Raw genomic sequence first — 14504 nt, 5'->3', positions numbered from 1 at the left:
TAGCCCGGATCTGAAGCAGCAGGGGTATCGGGGTTTTGCAACAGTGCAACACAGGAAAAAAATTTTTTTGTAAGTGAATCCCACGCCTTTGCTTCCTTTCCCTGACTTCATGAAAGGGAAGCTGAGTCTTTCTCCTCCCCTCAGACTCTGTTAAGACTGTCTGATTTCTTTCTAACCTCCCCTGCAAAGAGAATAAGCTGGTCTCCTATTTCAGATAATTGTAAGGAGGGGAGGAGGGGGAGAAAGCAAAGGACGTCTCCCCCCAAATTGCAAGAGAACTGAACTCTGCCCATCAGACCACAGTAGGAACCAGTGGTTTCCAGATGGTCCTCATGGCACTTCCCAGTGTCGACCTGACATAAAACGAACTGTGTGTTTCAAGCTTTTGTCTGTGTGAATGCAAATAATGTCAGTAATTACCCTTTATTGAACACCTGCTCACTCATGCCTTTTCTGACTTAATCTGCAGGATAACCTGCCTGGGAGGGTACTATTATTTTCTCCATTTTTTTGGATGAGTCTCAGAGAAGTTAAATAACTTGCCCAAGGTCACAAAGCTCATAAGACACAAAGCTAGGATTTGAACCCATGAAGCAGATGACAGAGCTGGTACTCCCAACCAGGTTGCTTAGTGGGTGTTGGAGCTGGATGGATCCTGGGTTCAAATTCTGACCCAATTTTACTCGCAAGCTGTGGTTAAGAGCACGGATCCTGGAGCCAGACCACCTGGTTGTGAATCCTGGCTCCACCACTAACTAGCAGTTCACTTTCTGAACCTCAGTCTCCTCATCTCTACCCACTTCATAGGATTAAGATGAGCCAATACATGGAAAGAGCTCCTGGCTCCAGAGTAAATGCTCTTGAAGTGTTAGCTATTTTTATTTCTATCATCTGTAAAATGAGCAGTATAATTGGGGCCAGGTTAGGACCTTCAGAGCCCTCAAACCACCAAAGAGATCAGCGCCCCCTCCTCCGCTGCCCCAGGTAGTTCAATAATAAAACAGTATGACCCAGAAAACAAGAACACAGAATTCACCCTGCGCTGAAATTTACCAAGCTTTTTATTTATTTTTAAATTTTATTTATTTATTTATTTTTAGCTGCGTTGGGTCTTCGTTGCTGCATGTGGGCTTTCTCTAGTTGTGGTGAGTGGGGGCCACTCTTCGTTATGGTGTGTGGGCTTCTCATTGTGGTGGCCTCTCTTGGAGAGCACGGGCTCAAGGCGTGCAGACTTCAGTAGTTGCAGCACGTGGGCTCAGTAGCTGTGGCTCGCGGACTCTAGAGCGCAGTCTCGGTAGTTGCGGCGCATGGGCTTAGTTGCTCCGCGGCATGTGGGATCTTCCCAGACCAGGGCTCAAACCTGTGTTCCCTGCATTGGCAGGTGGATTCTTAACCACTGCGCTACCAGGGAAGTCCACAAAGCTTTTTTTTTTAGATCCTCATGGCAGAACAGGAAAAGTTCACCAAACAGGAATGATCCGCCTTTCCGTCGTGCCTATGCTTTGCTCAGACCTAAATCTGTGTTTAGTTGGCCTGCTGGGAAATAGAAGTTGATAATTATATCTCCCTGGGTGGTTGAGAGAATTAAAGGAGATAATGTAAAAGTAATTAGGGAAATTGCCTGGCACGTAATAGGTACTTGGGAAATGAGAGCTATGGTTAGAATTTTTGGAAGGATTTTTCTCCCTGAGTTGTCTTGAACTATTCATGTTGCTATACTTTGTTGTTAATGGTTTGCTTCTATAAGATCGCAATGCCCATAAGCTATAGCTGGCAGCAGGAAAAACAATGGTCACGTTCTTAACTCATGGTCCTGTTTACTGTGTGAGGACTAACTTTTTTTTTTTTAATATATTGTATTTATTTTAAGGACTACTTTTTTGGGTTTTGTTTGTTTGTTTTTTGCCGCACCGCACAGCCTGTGGGATCTTAGTTCCCCAACCAGGGATCAAACCCGGGCCCTCAGCAGTGAGAGTACGGAGGCCTAACCACTGGACCTCCAGGGAATTCCCAGGACTAACATTTCTATTGTCTTGGCTTTGTTAGTGATATTTATTTATTTGCCTCCTAAGTATGGTGCGTTTGAACTGCTCTAGGTGTGTTTGAATTTTAGATCTTACGTTACCTAACAAAGACCCTAGTGCATTAAATGTAATTATTGATAAATTTAAGTTTAAATCTATCATTTTTTTCTATTTGTTCCATCTCTTCTTTGTTTCTTTTTCTCTACTTTCTTGCCTTCCTTGGATTAATCAAGTATTTTTATTATTCCATTTTCTCCTCCATTAGCTTTTTGGCCTACATTTATTATTTTATTCTCTAAGCAGTTACCCTAAAGATTATAGAATGCGTCCTTGATAAATCTTAAAAAGTTTACTATAAATTAGTACTTGTAACCACCTCAGGAAAATGCAAGGTTCTTAGAACATGTTAAGTTCATTTAGTCCTCTCCTACTCTTGAATTTACCCTTTTATGTTACTCTCCATCCCTTGCTGAATTTTCATGCTTCCAGAGTATTCTTTTGTAGTGCAAGTCTATTTGCTACAAAGTGGCAAATAATCTTAATTTTAGTTTATTTCATTTTTGTCTTCATTTTTGAAGGATTTTTTGCTGACATAGGATTCTACCTTGGCAGGTGAAATTACATTGTTTTCTAGTTTCCATCATTTCTGTTGAGAAGTCTTATTAGTCCTTCTTTAAAGATTTGTCTTATTTACCGTCTGGCTGAATATATTAATATATTCTCACATATGTATAATTTGACTATGCTATGCCCAGGAGTATTTTTCTCTGTACTTATCCTGCTTCTGATTCACAGAGCTTCTTGATTCCATTGACGTGATGTCTTTCATCAGTCTTGGAAGGTTTTCTGTCAGTTTTTCATGAAATATTGTTTCTTAGTTGTTCTCTCTCTCCTCTCCTCTGTGGCCCCTATTACATGTATGTTAGACCTTTTCTCCACGTCCCATGTTTCCTTTATGCTTTTTTTAAAACCTGTTTTCCAAACTTCTTTCTGAGATGTGTCTACTGACTTATCTTCAAGTTCATTCTTTTCTTCTGCTATATCCAATCTGTGGTTCAACTGCTCTATTGAGTTCTGAATTTCAGTTATTGTATTTTTCAGGTTTAGAATTTCCATTTGATTTTTTTAAGGATTCTATTCTCTAGTAGCATTGTCCATTGTAAATCTCTTTTCTTGATGATATTATCAAGGTTGCTGGGAAGTCCATGTTTAGTTACTCTAATATCTGAATCTTATATATGAATTTGTTTTTTATGTCTTGGTTTTTGATTGTTTGGCTTTGTCTCCTTGCATGCCTGGTAATTTTTTATTACATGCTAAACATTGTGTATGAAAAATTGTGGAAACTCTGGAAGATGACATCTTCCCCAAAAGAAAAGTTGCTCTTCTGGCAGGTGGTGATAGTAGAGGCAAATCACTTTGATCCAATAAGGGATTAAAATGATTCAAGACAGGATCTATTTGGTTGGTCTTTACTCCAAGGGAGTGACCTTTCAGAGGTCTCATTAAAAGCCTGGTGTGTTTACCAAGGATTCTCATCTTTTTTTTTTTTTTTTATAAATTTTTAACATTTTTTTCATTGATTGCTGGGAAAATGTTTCACTTATTTATTTATTTGGTTGTGCCGGGTCTTAGTTGCGGCAGGCAGACTCCTTAGTTGTGGCTAGCCGGCTCCTTAGTTGTGGCATGCAAACTCTTAGTTGCGGCATGCATGTGGTATCTAGTTCCCTGGCCAGGGATCGAACCCGGGCCCCCTGCATTGGGAGCAAGGAGCCTTAACCGCTGCGCCACCAGGGAAGTCCCAAGGATTCTTATTCTTGATGGGCCATGAGCTCCAATTTTGTCTCCCTAGTACTGGGAGATTGCCAAAAGCTCTGTTTTGTCTCTTGCCTTCTTAGCCACCCCTTTCTGCTTGACTCTTACCCCACCCAGCTTAGGTTTCAGCAGACGCCTCAAAGGTAATGACTGTCAACAATGTCAGGCTAACTTCTCTGTGGTTCTCATGTCTCTAGGATCTTAGCTCCTTGGGTCCTAGCTGCCTTAGTATCCTGAAGTCCAATTTTTGTCTCCCCAACTCAATGAGACTGGAAAACTCTAAGCTGCTTTTTTCTTCTGTGCTTATAAATTGGCAAACGTCTTGAGGTGAAAAGTAGTAGAGGTCAGACTTAATTCAGTACATGTCTCACATCTCTCTGGGATCCTGGGCCCTCAAGTCCTACCTTAGTTGCCCTGCAAGGCCTTAAAACAATGTTTTGTAGATTTTATTTTTTATTGTGATAGTGAAATTGAACCAAAAATAGAAACAGTTCCATCATAACTGGGAGGTGAATTCAATTGGAGAGTTTAATACAAATTAGGAAAAATGGCTTATTTTCATTTTCTCCAATACTGGAAGAAAATGCAAATTTAATCCATATTAAAAGGAAAACTCCAGATTAATTAAAGTTTTAACTATAAAAGGTAAAATTCCAAGTCAATAGTTTTAAATGTAGACAAATTTTAATATCCCAAGGTTAAGGAAATCGTTTCTACACCTAGGGAAAACATTCATTATTGGGTAAATATATAAGATTTTTTGTTGTTGTTCTACAAGACACCATATATTTTAAAAAAACAGACAGATGAACGGTTAAGAAAAGAAATTTACAACATCTAAAACCAACAATGGAGAGCAGTTCTCCTGCGTTCCCTTACCCCACTGCTCCCTGACCAGGCACCCATGTCTGATAAAGTCTTTTGCTTTGTCAGCAAAAAGAAAAAAATAAATAAATAAAACCAACAATGGACTAATACCTAGACTCTACAAGGCACTCTATAGTGCAAATCAACAAAAAAGGGGGGAAAAAAAAACAGTAGAAAAATGGGCAAGGATAAAAGATATGAATAGACAGTTCCTAGAAACTCTAGGAAATTCACAAATTGTGGCCCACAATTATGTAAATATATGCTCAAACTCTCTAGTAATCATAGAAAGGAAAATTAAAACAACTATGAGATAATTGCTTTCCATCCAACAGTTTGGCAAAAATTAGAAAGCTGGACAATGCCAAGTGTTAGCAAGAATTTATGAAATTAGAACGCTTATGCACTTCTGGTGGGAATCTGGATTAGCACAGGAATTGTAAAGAACAATCTGCTAGTACTTGGTCAAGTTCAGTTCACATATACCCAATGACACAGAAATCCTCCTCAAATATTTATACGTTTTAAGAATGTGTATGTGTGTGTGTAAACACACATATATAGGTACACATTACATATATATGTATATTTTTTTTAGTGAAAATATTCATTGCAGCATTGTTTATGGTAGCTGAGAGATGAAGGCATCCTAGATGTTCATCACTAGGGCAATGCATAAACACAATAGAGTGGGTATGCAGTATGGAATTCTAGCTACAAGCTGAATAACCATCCAGCAATCTATACACATTATAAAATCATGGTGCAGACTGGAAAAAAAATCCCCATGAACAGAATGAGGTCTCATGCATAACACTATTCATGTAAATTAAAACACATGTCACAGGACTTCCCTGGAGGTCCAGTGGTTAAGACTCTGCACTTCCAATGCAGGGGGCACAGGTTCGGTCCCTGGTCAGGGAACTAAGATCCCACATGCCTCACGGCACTGCCAAACACACAGACACGCACACACACACGTCACATAAACAGTATAGCATCATTTACAAGGGGACATATTTACATATTCAATACATTAGAGGCATTGTGTAGGGCGGGGTGTAAAATAAAAATAAATAGGAATTTTAAAAAAATTTTTTAAAGAAGCTAATTGCTCAGTTATAGATTTCGTCTCTCCCTCTCTCCTTCCAAGTTCCTGTCTTCCTCCATCCCTTCCTTCCTGTCATCCTCTGACAGATGTTAATCAGATGACAGAATGAACAAGATTCTGTATCAGGGGCCGTGGGGGAACTAAGGATGATTTCCACGTTGGCCTGGCCCTCAAGAACCTTAGGCAAGGTCCTTGGTGAAGACACCAAAGCTTTAATAGCAATACTCAGTCCTAGAGTCAAAACTCACAGACACCTTCTTGTTCTGCTATAACATCAACAAATGCTATTTCGATGTGCTAATTGCTCTTGAGGATGACAACAGTACTCAGTAAAATTATAAGCTATGTGACTGAGGCCAGAAGTGTCACATTGCTGTTTATTTCCTCATCAGGCTTGTCTGATGACACATAATCCACGGGGCTCAAATGCAAAGGCCTGTAGAGACCAGGAGGAAATACAAGGAAATGGAAAAAGAGGGTCAAGTGTAAGACACTAGTGAGTGGTGGGGACTGTGGTGAACTGGAGCTCATATGCCTTGACCAGATTGGGCAGCCAGCTGATAGTTGCCATGCAGGAACCTGTCAATATTCTTCCATTCTTCAAGAGAAGCTGAAACTCTAGATTTTTATGTGAAATCGCCTTGTTTTTAAATATTGGCAAATACTTCAAATATTTTTAAACCCTGAGGAGGAGGAAAAACAATTCATTTTATTTTTAACTGGATTTGGTCATTTAGCTAACAATTTGCTGCCTCTAATACCCGTACTCATAGTGTCTGGATGTTTAGAGACCAATGTAATTTTTTACAGCGTTGTTTTTTTGTTTGTTTTTTTTGTTTGTTTTTTTTGCGGTACGCGGGCCTCTCACTGTTGTGGCCTCTCCCGCTGCGGAGCACAGGCTCCGGACGCGCAGGCTCAGCGGCCATGACTCACGGGCCCAGCCGCTCTGCGGCATGTGGGATCTTCCCGGATCGGGGCACGAACCCGCGTCCCCCGCATCGGCAGGCGGACTCTCAACCACTGCGCCACCAGGGAAGCCCCAGCGTTGTTTATTTTTGAACCTTCAGTTATTTGCATATACCCAAAAGGATGAAGGGAGTGAGATTGGATAAAATGCAAATTTCTGGCAGCTACAGTCAGACAATAGGTTCAATGTCTGCTGTTTGCCAAGCTCCATACAATATGTTTTGACATATTAAAGGAAAGAGATACCAAGGCCTCTTTCTGGAGTGCCTTGTGGCATTTGGGGAAAGAGAAAACCCATGTATACATGGGAACACTTAGGTCCCAAATGTTCATCAGCTAACATAAAGACTTCAACACTGGAAGCTGATTTGTGTGGAATTTTCTCATCTGATTAAAAACTATATATAAAGTACTTCCTATATGCAAGTCCTGGGATAAGTGATTTCTTTCTTTGTTAAAAATTAAGCGTTTCAGACACACGGAGATGAAGAGTAACCCTCTGACCGCAGTACGCCCACCACCTTGCTTATAGACTAAAAGACAGGGGGTAGCAAACGTTTTCTGCCAGATATGAAATATTTTCAGCTTTGCAGGTCTCTATGGCAACTACTTTCCTCAGAAGTTGCAGCATGAAAGTAGCCACGAAGGATACAGTAAACCACCAAGCAGGGCTGTGTTCCAAGAAAACTTTACTAATGGACACTGAAATTTGAATTTCACATAATTTTTGCAGGCCGTGAAATGTTATCCTTCTTAGGATTTTGTTCAACCCTTTAAAAATATGAAAGCCATTCTTGGTTCATGGGTCACACAAAAACAGAGGCTAAGCTGGATTTGGATGGGCCAGAGTTTGTGTCAACCTCTGAACGACATTGTTGCACAGTTGAAGCCCCAGGGTACCTCTCCCCAGATTGCATCCCCCAATGATCCCTAGCTAACCATTCTCTTGAAATGGGTGTCTATCATTCTTATACCTACTGTTATCTTTTTATTGCTTATGTCTGTATCCCTAAATAGTGTATAATATTGATTTGTGTATTTTGAATTTCACAGACATGGTATCATACCTTGGGTACCCTTCTGTCTCATTGCCTGGTACTTTGTTTGGCAGTCTGTCCATGGTGCTGAGAAGGAGCTCCAGAGCAGTCTTTTTCACTGCTGTATTGTATTCCATTGTGTGACCATTCTGCCTGTATTCTTCATTCCTATGGTTGTGAATGGACATTTAGGTTGCTGCCTGCTAAGTCCTTTCTTTACAGATCTCATCTCTTGTCATCTTCACCATGACCTTGTTAGGGAGATACTGATAATCCCCACTGTCCAAATGAGAAAACTTTTGACTTAGAGCAGTTTGGTAACTTGGTCAAGGTACTGAGTACTGAAATGGAATTTGAATCCACAACCGTTTTACAGTGGAATCTGAGTTTATAACCATGTCGCCATCAATCGGTACACTGTGTTCTGTTAGCACGGTGATAAACATATCCTGCCAAGGATGACCTTAGATACTGATTTGTAGTGATTAAACTTAACTTTTTGCTGAGGACAACTTGAATCAGTGGCACACGTTATTGGTTGTAGTTTAGTCCTTTGAAAATCACCATGTCCGATGTTGTGTGTGTTAACCAGAAACCTCACTCCCTATATAAGTGACATCATATGGTATTTGTCTTTCTCTTTCTGACTTACTTCACTTAGAATGATAATCTCTAGGTCCATCCATGTTGCTGCAAATGGCACTATTTCATTCTTTTTTATGGCTGAGTAGTATTCCATTATATATGTGTACCACATCTTCTTTATCCATTCGTCTGTTGATGGACATTTAGGTTGTTTCCATGTCTTGGCTATTGTAAACAGTGCTGCAGTGAATGTTGGGGTGCATGTATCTTTTAGAAACAGACTCACAGACATAGAGAACAGACTTGTGGTTGCCATGGGGGAGGGAGGGATTGGGAGTTTGGGATTAGCGGATGCAAAGTACTATACATAGAATGGATAAACAGCAAGGTTCTATTGTATAGCACAGTCTATTAAATATTAAATTATATTAATATTAAACTATATTTAATATCCTGTGATAAACCATAATGGAAAAGAATATGAAAAAGAATGTATATATATGTATAACTGAATCACTTTGCTGTGCAGCAGAAATTGACACATTATAAATCAACTATATTTCAATAAAATAAATTAAAAAAAAAAAGAAACCTCATTCTCTGACCACAGTGGGTAGGAATTTAGGAGGAATAAGTACTGACATAGCACAAGAGTTGGAAAAGTTTTCAGTGAAAAAAGAGAATGACCCAGGAGACTTGTCCCTATTCTTTCCTGCTCCTGCCCCCAATAGCATTTATCAAGGTCATGGGTAATTCAGGAGCTAGTGTGTTCTTTCTTGGTAGGGACCGCAGTGCTGGGCTCTGCTGCCTAGAGGGGCTTTTTAAGTATCGATGACACCTTTTGAGCCCTTGTCCATCTGTACAAGTGACACCGTGTAACACCGTGTCCATTCTCTCTTAACTACAGTCAACTCCACCTTCTCTTCATGCCTCTGGCTTTTAGGAGTCCAATCCTCTCCCTCTCTACCTGTTTCTCCCTTCCTCTACTGGAAAGCCTCCCTGGCTCATTCAGATGACATTTAAAAGAGACCCAAATAAAATTTTTCTAATGACAAAATACAATGGGAAGGAGGGGAAAGTTTTAATCAAGTGGGTGTATTCTCCAGAGGGGAGCAAGTACTTCATTTCAATTCCTCATTTCCCTTTGATGGAAAGTTTAGTGAATTTTTATGATGTAGAATGTATAAGATGGCTGGGTTTAGGTAATCAGCTTTAATATTTATACTCCTAGGGAAAGAAATAGGAATCATTAGTAAGCATGCATAATTAATGAATAAATTACATTTCCCTTTGTTTTCTTTCAGGTACAAGGAAATGCTAGAACTAGTGATCTCTCCCAGCCTTACTGTAAACAGCGATCGTCCGGGTAAACTGAAGGTTAACTGTGCCGACGCTGATGTCTGGACTCTGAGTGACATAGAAGGTAGGCCTCCTGCTGTGCGTTTTGGTGGGCCCTGTGGTGATCCCCGCTCACCCCACAGAATATGGTAAGGGACTGATAGCCTTCAGCACACATCCTCTCACAAGTACTGTTGTTATGACAATTTCTCCTCCCACCCAATTAGATTGTTGACTCTGGACCAAAACTTTTCGCGTACGTTGCTAACAATTTTGTCTAGTCATGAGAGGTAAAAGTGTGCTCGTTCCTGTTCTGAATGTCCTGTCTCGGTCTCCAGTTCCAAGAAATGCTGACACCTCCATAGACGCTAGTCAGTTTTGGGTGTATTCCAGGCCCAGGCCCCAGGCATGCCCTGCAGGCTCTGGGGCTGGACCTCTGAGTTCTCTCCTGCCTTCGCCACATCCAAGCAGGCGTCTTGTTTATGGGGGTTTGACGTTGGGACAAGAACTCATCTGCCTTTTGCTTTCAGGTTGGGTTGCAGTCAAGGAAGCAGAGGAGAGTTAAGCTGTTTAAAAAACTATTGGCAAATGATGTAGTCAGACTAGTTTTCACTAGACAATTCCAGCTATTGTTTGCACTGTTTGGGATCTGTCAGCCTTCCTGGTAGAGAGCAGAGTTACTTAGCAAAAGGCATTAAGCTATTATGTTTAACCATTGGGCTTAACCCTTTGTTTGAGCAGCTTTGGGATTTGCTGTTGGTGTTCCGAAACTCCCAGCTGTCTCTCCTTCACTGTCTGTGTTTGATGCCAGCTCATGGGGGCACAGTGCTATGTAATTGTCATGGAAAACCAAAGAGACGTGAGTCTAGGTGAATATAACATCAGAGGAATTTGCTTTTAAGCAACTCCAGGCTTTGGGGAATAATTACTGCCGTCACCAGGATAGCAGTAATAATGTCTTGTGTGCTGGTCATGAAGCTGGAACAACCCTGCTAAAAATACCATCAAGAGGGTCTGGGCTCCTGTGACCAGCACACCCTCGTTCCTCCTGTTCCTTTGGAGCGTCTGTGTAAGCCACCCTGGGTTCTTTGAGAGGTTGAGATAATTTACTGAGCCCTGTTCAAAGATAGTCATCCTTTTCCTTCTGAGTGAAGGCACCAGTCAACTACAGACTCTTCATTTCAGAGCCAGTAGAGACAGGAAAAGGCATAGACTGCAGAGGGAGGAAGATCCCAGGCTGACTCCCAACCCCACTGCTTCCCAGACAAATGATCTTGGGCAAATTGTTTAACCTTCCTGCGCCTCAACTTTCTCGCCTGCCAAATGGGGGCAGAATCATGACCACTTCATAGGATGCTTACTGCAAGGATCAAATGGGGTGATGTTGTGTAAAGCACCTGGCACACCTTGGGGGCATGGTAAATAAACTTATTATCCCATTGAATCAAATAGCCACAGGGAACTCAAAACCATGATTGCAAACTGGCTGCCAAGGCTGGCCCTCAGGTATGTCTTTGTTTGGTTTATACTGTGCTTTAAATAAAAGTGAACTTGTAAAAATTGGGAGAGCTCACATAAATATCTGGATTTCTAGTTTCTCTTGAGATGCCGAATTCTTTAGAAGTGCTGGGCCCATGTTCCCACCTGACTTCCACTAGTAGGAGCTGAGGGGCAGCTGTCAAGAAGACGAGTGCCTGCCACTTCCTCTTGTCCTTCGTTTTTTGTGAGCAACTACTTTGTCCCAGGCACTATTCAGGGCAATAGAAATTGAAATTCATTCTCCTCCTCCTCAGTCACTATCAAAGCAAACTCTTGGCACCTGCTATGTGTCAGGCATTAAAATGTATTAACTCTTTAGTGTCTGCAACTCTAAGAAGTGGATACTCGTTTTACAGATGAGGAAACTGAGGCACAGAGAGGCTAAGTAACTTGTCTGAGATGACAATTAAGCGACAGCCAAAATTTGAACCCAAGTAGTCTGACTCCAAAGTGTGTTTTCCTAATCAGTACACTGTACTGTTTCTCATGTAATTATTACACCCCTATTAGGCTACGAGCCCATTTCACGGATGTGGAAGTTGAGGCTTGGGGAGTTGAGTAACCAGCTTAAAGTCATACAACTTGTGGCAGGGCCAGGAATCAGACCCAGGCACTCTGGCTCCAGAGTTATCACGTCTAAAGTCAATAATCACTTTCTGCAAAGATCTTAAGGGTCTGCACACCCCATATGTCCATTCCGCACAGTGGTCGCACCCACAAACACATTGTCTGTCTCCTTTTTGTGACTTGGAGCTGTCTGTACCCTTTACTGCCCTGGGGCAATCTGAGGCCAAGGCTAAGGCTTTGGGTGTGAGCAATGGGGCAGAAAGAGGTTGCTTCCAAATTCAGAGCAGGCAGGGGGCTGGCAGGGTCAGGTCGGTCTCTCTCTCTCTCTCTCTCTCTCTCTCTCTCTCTCCCCCCCCCCCCCGCCTCTCTCTCCCTCTCCCCTCCCCCTCCCCCTCCCCCCCCCCACACACACACACACACACACACACACACACACACACACACACACGTTTCTTTCTCTTGATTGTTGACATGGGCGGTGAGCTCCAGGACTCTGCAGGAGACATTCCACCCTAGTTGTGGCCTCAAGTGCCAGACTCAGCTGCCCTTCCTGCCTGGCCTCTGGTCTCCCTCCTCCTGGGCCCTTCCTTCTGTTACAGAGTGAATGTTACTGAGTGACTGCAAGGGTCCAGGTCCAAGGAGGACCCCAGTAGCCATGAGCCATGAGACCTACACTCTGGGGGGTTCTGGGGTAGAGGGAACGTGGACCCCAAAAGCCCCCCGGTGGCTCCCATTGAATTTCTGGCTCTGCCTCCTACCAGTTGTAAGTCCCTGGTCTAGTGGCCTAACCTCTTGGGGGCTCATTTGCCTCTTCTGTTAAATGGAATAATTATGCCACCAACCTCATAGAGTTGATGGGAGGATAAAATGACTTAAAATATGGAGAGGACTTGGTGTTTTAAAAAAGTATAGAATAAGATCTAAATTCCTTCCCCTTGGTCAAGTAGGCTATACTTTTTTTTCTTGTTTTTAATTTATTTTTGGCTGCACTGGGTCTTCGTTGCTGCACATGGGCTTTCTCTAGTTGTGGAGAGCAGGGGCTACTCTTCATTGCGGTGCACGGGCTTCTCGTTGCAGTGGCTTCTCTTGTTGCGGAGCATGGGCTCTAGGCGCACGGGCTTCAGTAGTTGTGGCATGTGGGCTCAGTAGTTGTGGCTCGTGGGCTCTAGAGCACAGGTTCAGTAGTTGCGGCGCATGGGCTTAGTAGCTCCACGGCATGCGGGATCTTCCCGGACCAGGGCTCGAATCCCCTGCATTGGCAGGTGGATTCTTAACCACTGCACCACCAGGGAAGTCCCCAAGTGGGCTCTACTTGCCTGTCCCTGCCAGCCTCTCAGACTCATCTTTACCCTGTCACTTCTGCTCACTGGACCCAGCCCCTGGCCTTATTTCTTCTGCTCTAACTCATAAGTGTGATTCTGCCATCAGGGCCTTTGCACTTGCTGTTCCTCTGCCTGGACCAGGCTTCGCCCCATCTCTGCAGCACCATCCCCTCATCCTTCAGTTCTCATTAGAGAGGTCTTTCCTATCAAAAGTAATCATTTGTTCATTCATTCATTCATTCATTCAACAAATGTTCACTCAAACACTTGTCCAGCATTGTTTTAAGTACTAAGAAGACAACACAAAACCCCTGCCTCTTAGAACCCTGCCTAGGGTGCTGGCAGGGCAAGAGTCTGATGACAACAATAGATACATAGCATGTTTTATACACACACACACACACACAAAATATATATATATCAAAATATATAGCAGGTTGGATGGTGATATGTACTGGGGGGGAAAGCAGGGTGGGGTGCGAAATGCAGCGATATGGGGTTGCAGTTTTTGTTAGGGTGGCTAGAAATGATGTCACTGGGAAGGTAACACTCGAATAAAGACCTGAAGGAGGTGTGGGCAGGCACTTCTTGGTCACAGGGAAGAAGAGCCTTAGGAGCAGAGAAGATAGCAAATGCAAAGGTCCTGAGGCAGCAACGGTTCCAGAGCATGTGAGAAGCAATAGGAAGGCTGGTGTGGCTGGAGCCCAGTGAGCAAGGGGCCAGTGACGGGGAGCTGAGGTCAGAGAGATACCCAGGGTCAGACCATGCTGGACTTTGTGAGCCATTGGAGAGACTTGGCTTCTACCCTGAGTGAGGTGGGAGCCGTGGCGGAGGGGTGCAGTTGGGACCAGATGAGGGACAATCTGATCTACAGATTGACAGGCTCCCTCAGGCTGCACATGAGAACGGACTGCGGGTGGGGACAGAATGGGAGCCCGGGTAGCAATGAAGGCGTTACAGTAACCCAAGTGAGAGGCCAAGGGGGCTTAGATGGGGTGGTAGTGATGGAGTGGTGAGAAAAGGCCAGATTCTGGATCAGGTTTGAGGGGAGAGCCAACAGAACATTCAGCCACGGTATTTGGTTTGTTTAATATTTTCTTCATATTCCCACTCTCTGCCAGAAATTATGTGTTTATTCACTTGCAGTTTGTCTGCCTCCCCACCAGAATGTAAGTTCTCTGAAGGCAGATCTTGCCCACTTTATGCCTACATATCTTTTTTTTTTTTTGATGTTGGGGGTAGGAGTTTATTAATTTATTTATATTTATTTTTGCTGTGTTGTGTCTTCGTTTCTGTGCGAGGGCTTTCTCTAGTTGTGGCAAGCGGGGGCCAC

General features: G+C 42.8%; 1 protein-coding gene across 1 annotated transcript in view; it reads left to right on the top strand.

Annotated features, from left to right (window-relative positions):
- The window catches only part of EYA2 (EYA transcriptional coactivator and phosphatase 2), a 267714-nt gene that overhangs the window by 73420 nt on the left and 179790 nt on the right, over nucleotides 1–14504 (top strand). The window contains 1 exon segment of the mRNA XM_055090855.1: nucleotides 9710–9828. Coding sequence (XP_054946830.1) covers nucleotides 9710–9828 — 119 coding nt within the window.

This window comes from Physeter macrocephalus, chromosome 14 (genome assembly GCF_002837175.3).
Source record: "Physeter macrocephalus isolate SW-GA chromosome 14, ASM283717v5, whole genome shotgun sequence".
NCBI lineage: Eukaryota > Metazoa > Chordata > Mammalia > Artiodactyla > Physeteridae > Physeter > Physeter macrocephalus.
The sequence above is the reverse complement of the archived record's forward strand: the minus strand, read 5'-3'. Positions and strand labels throughout refer to the sequence as shown.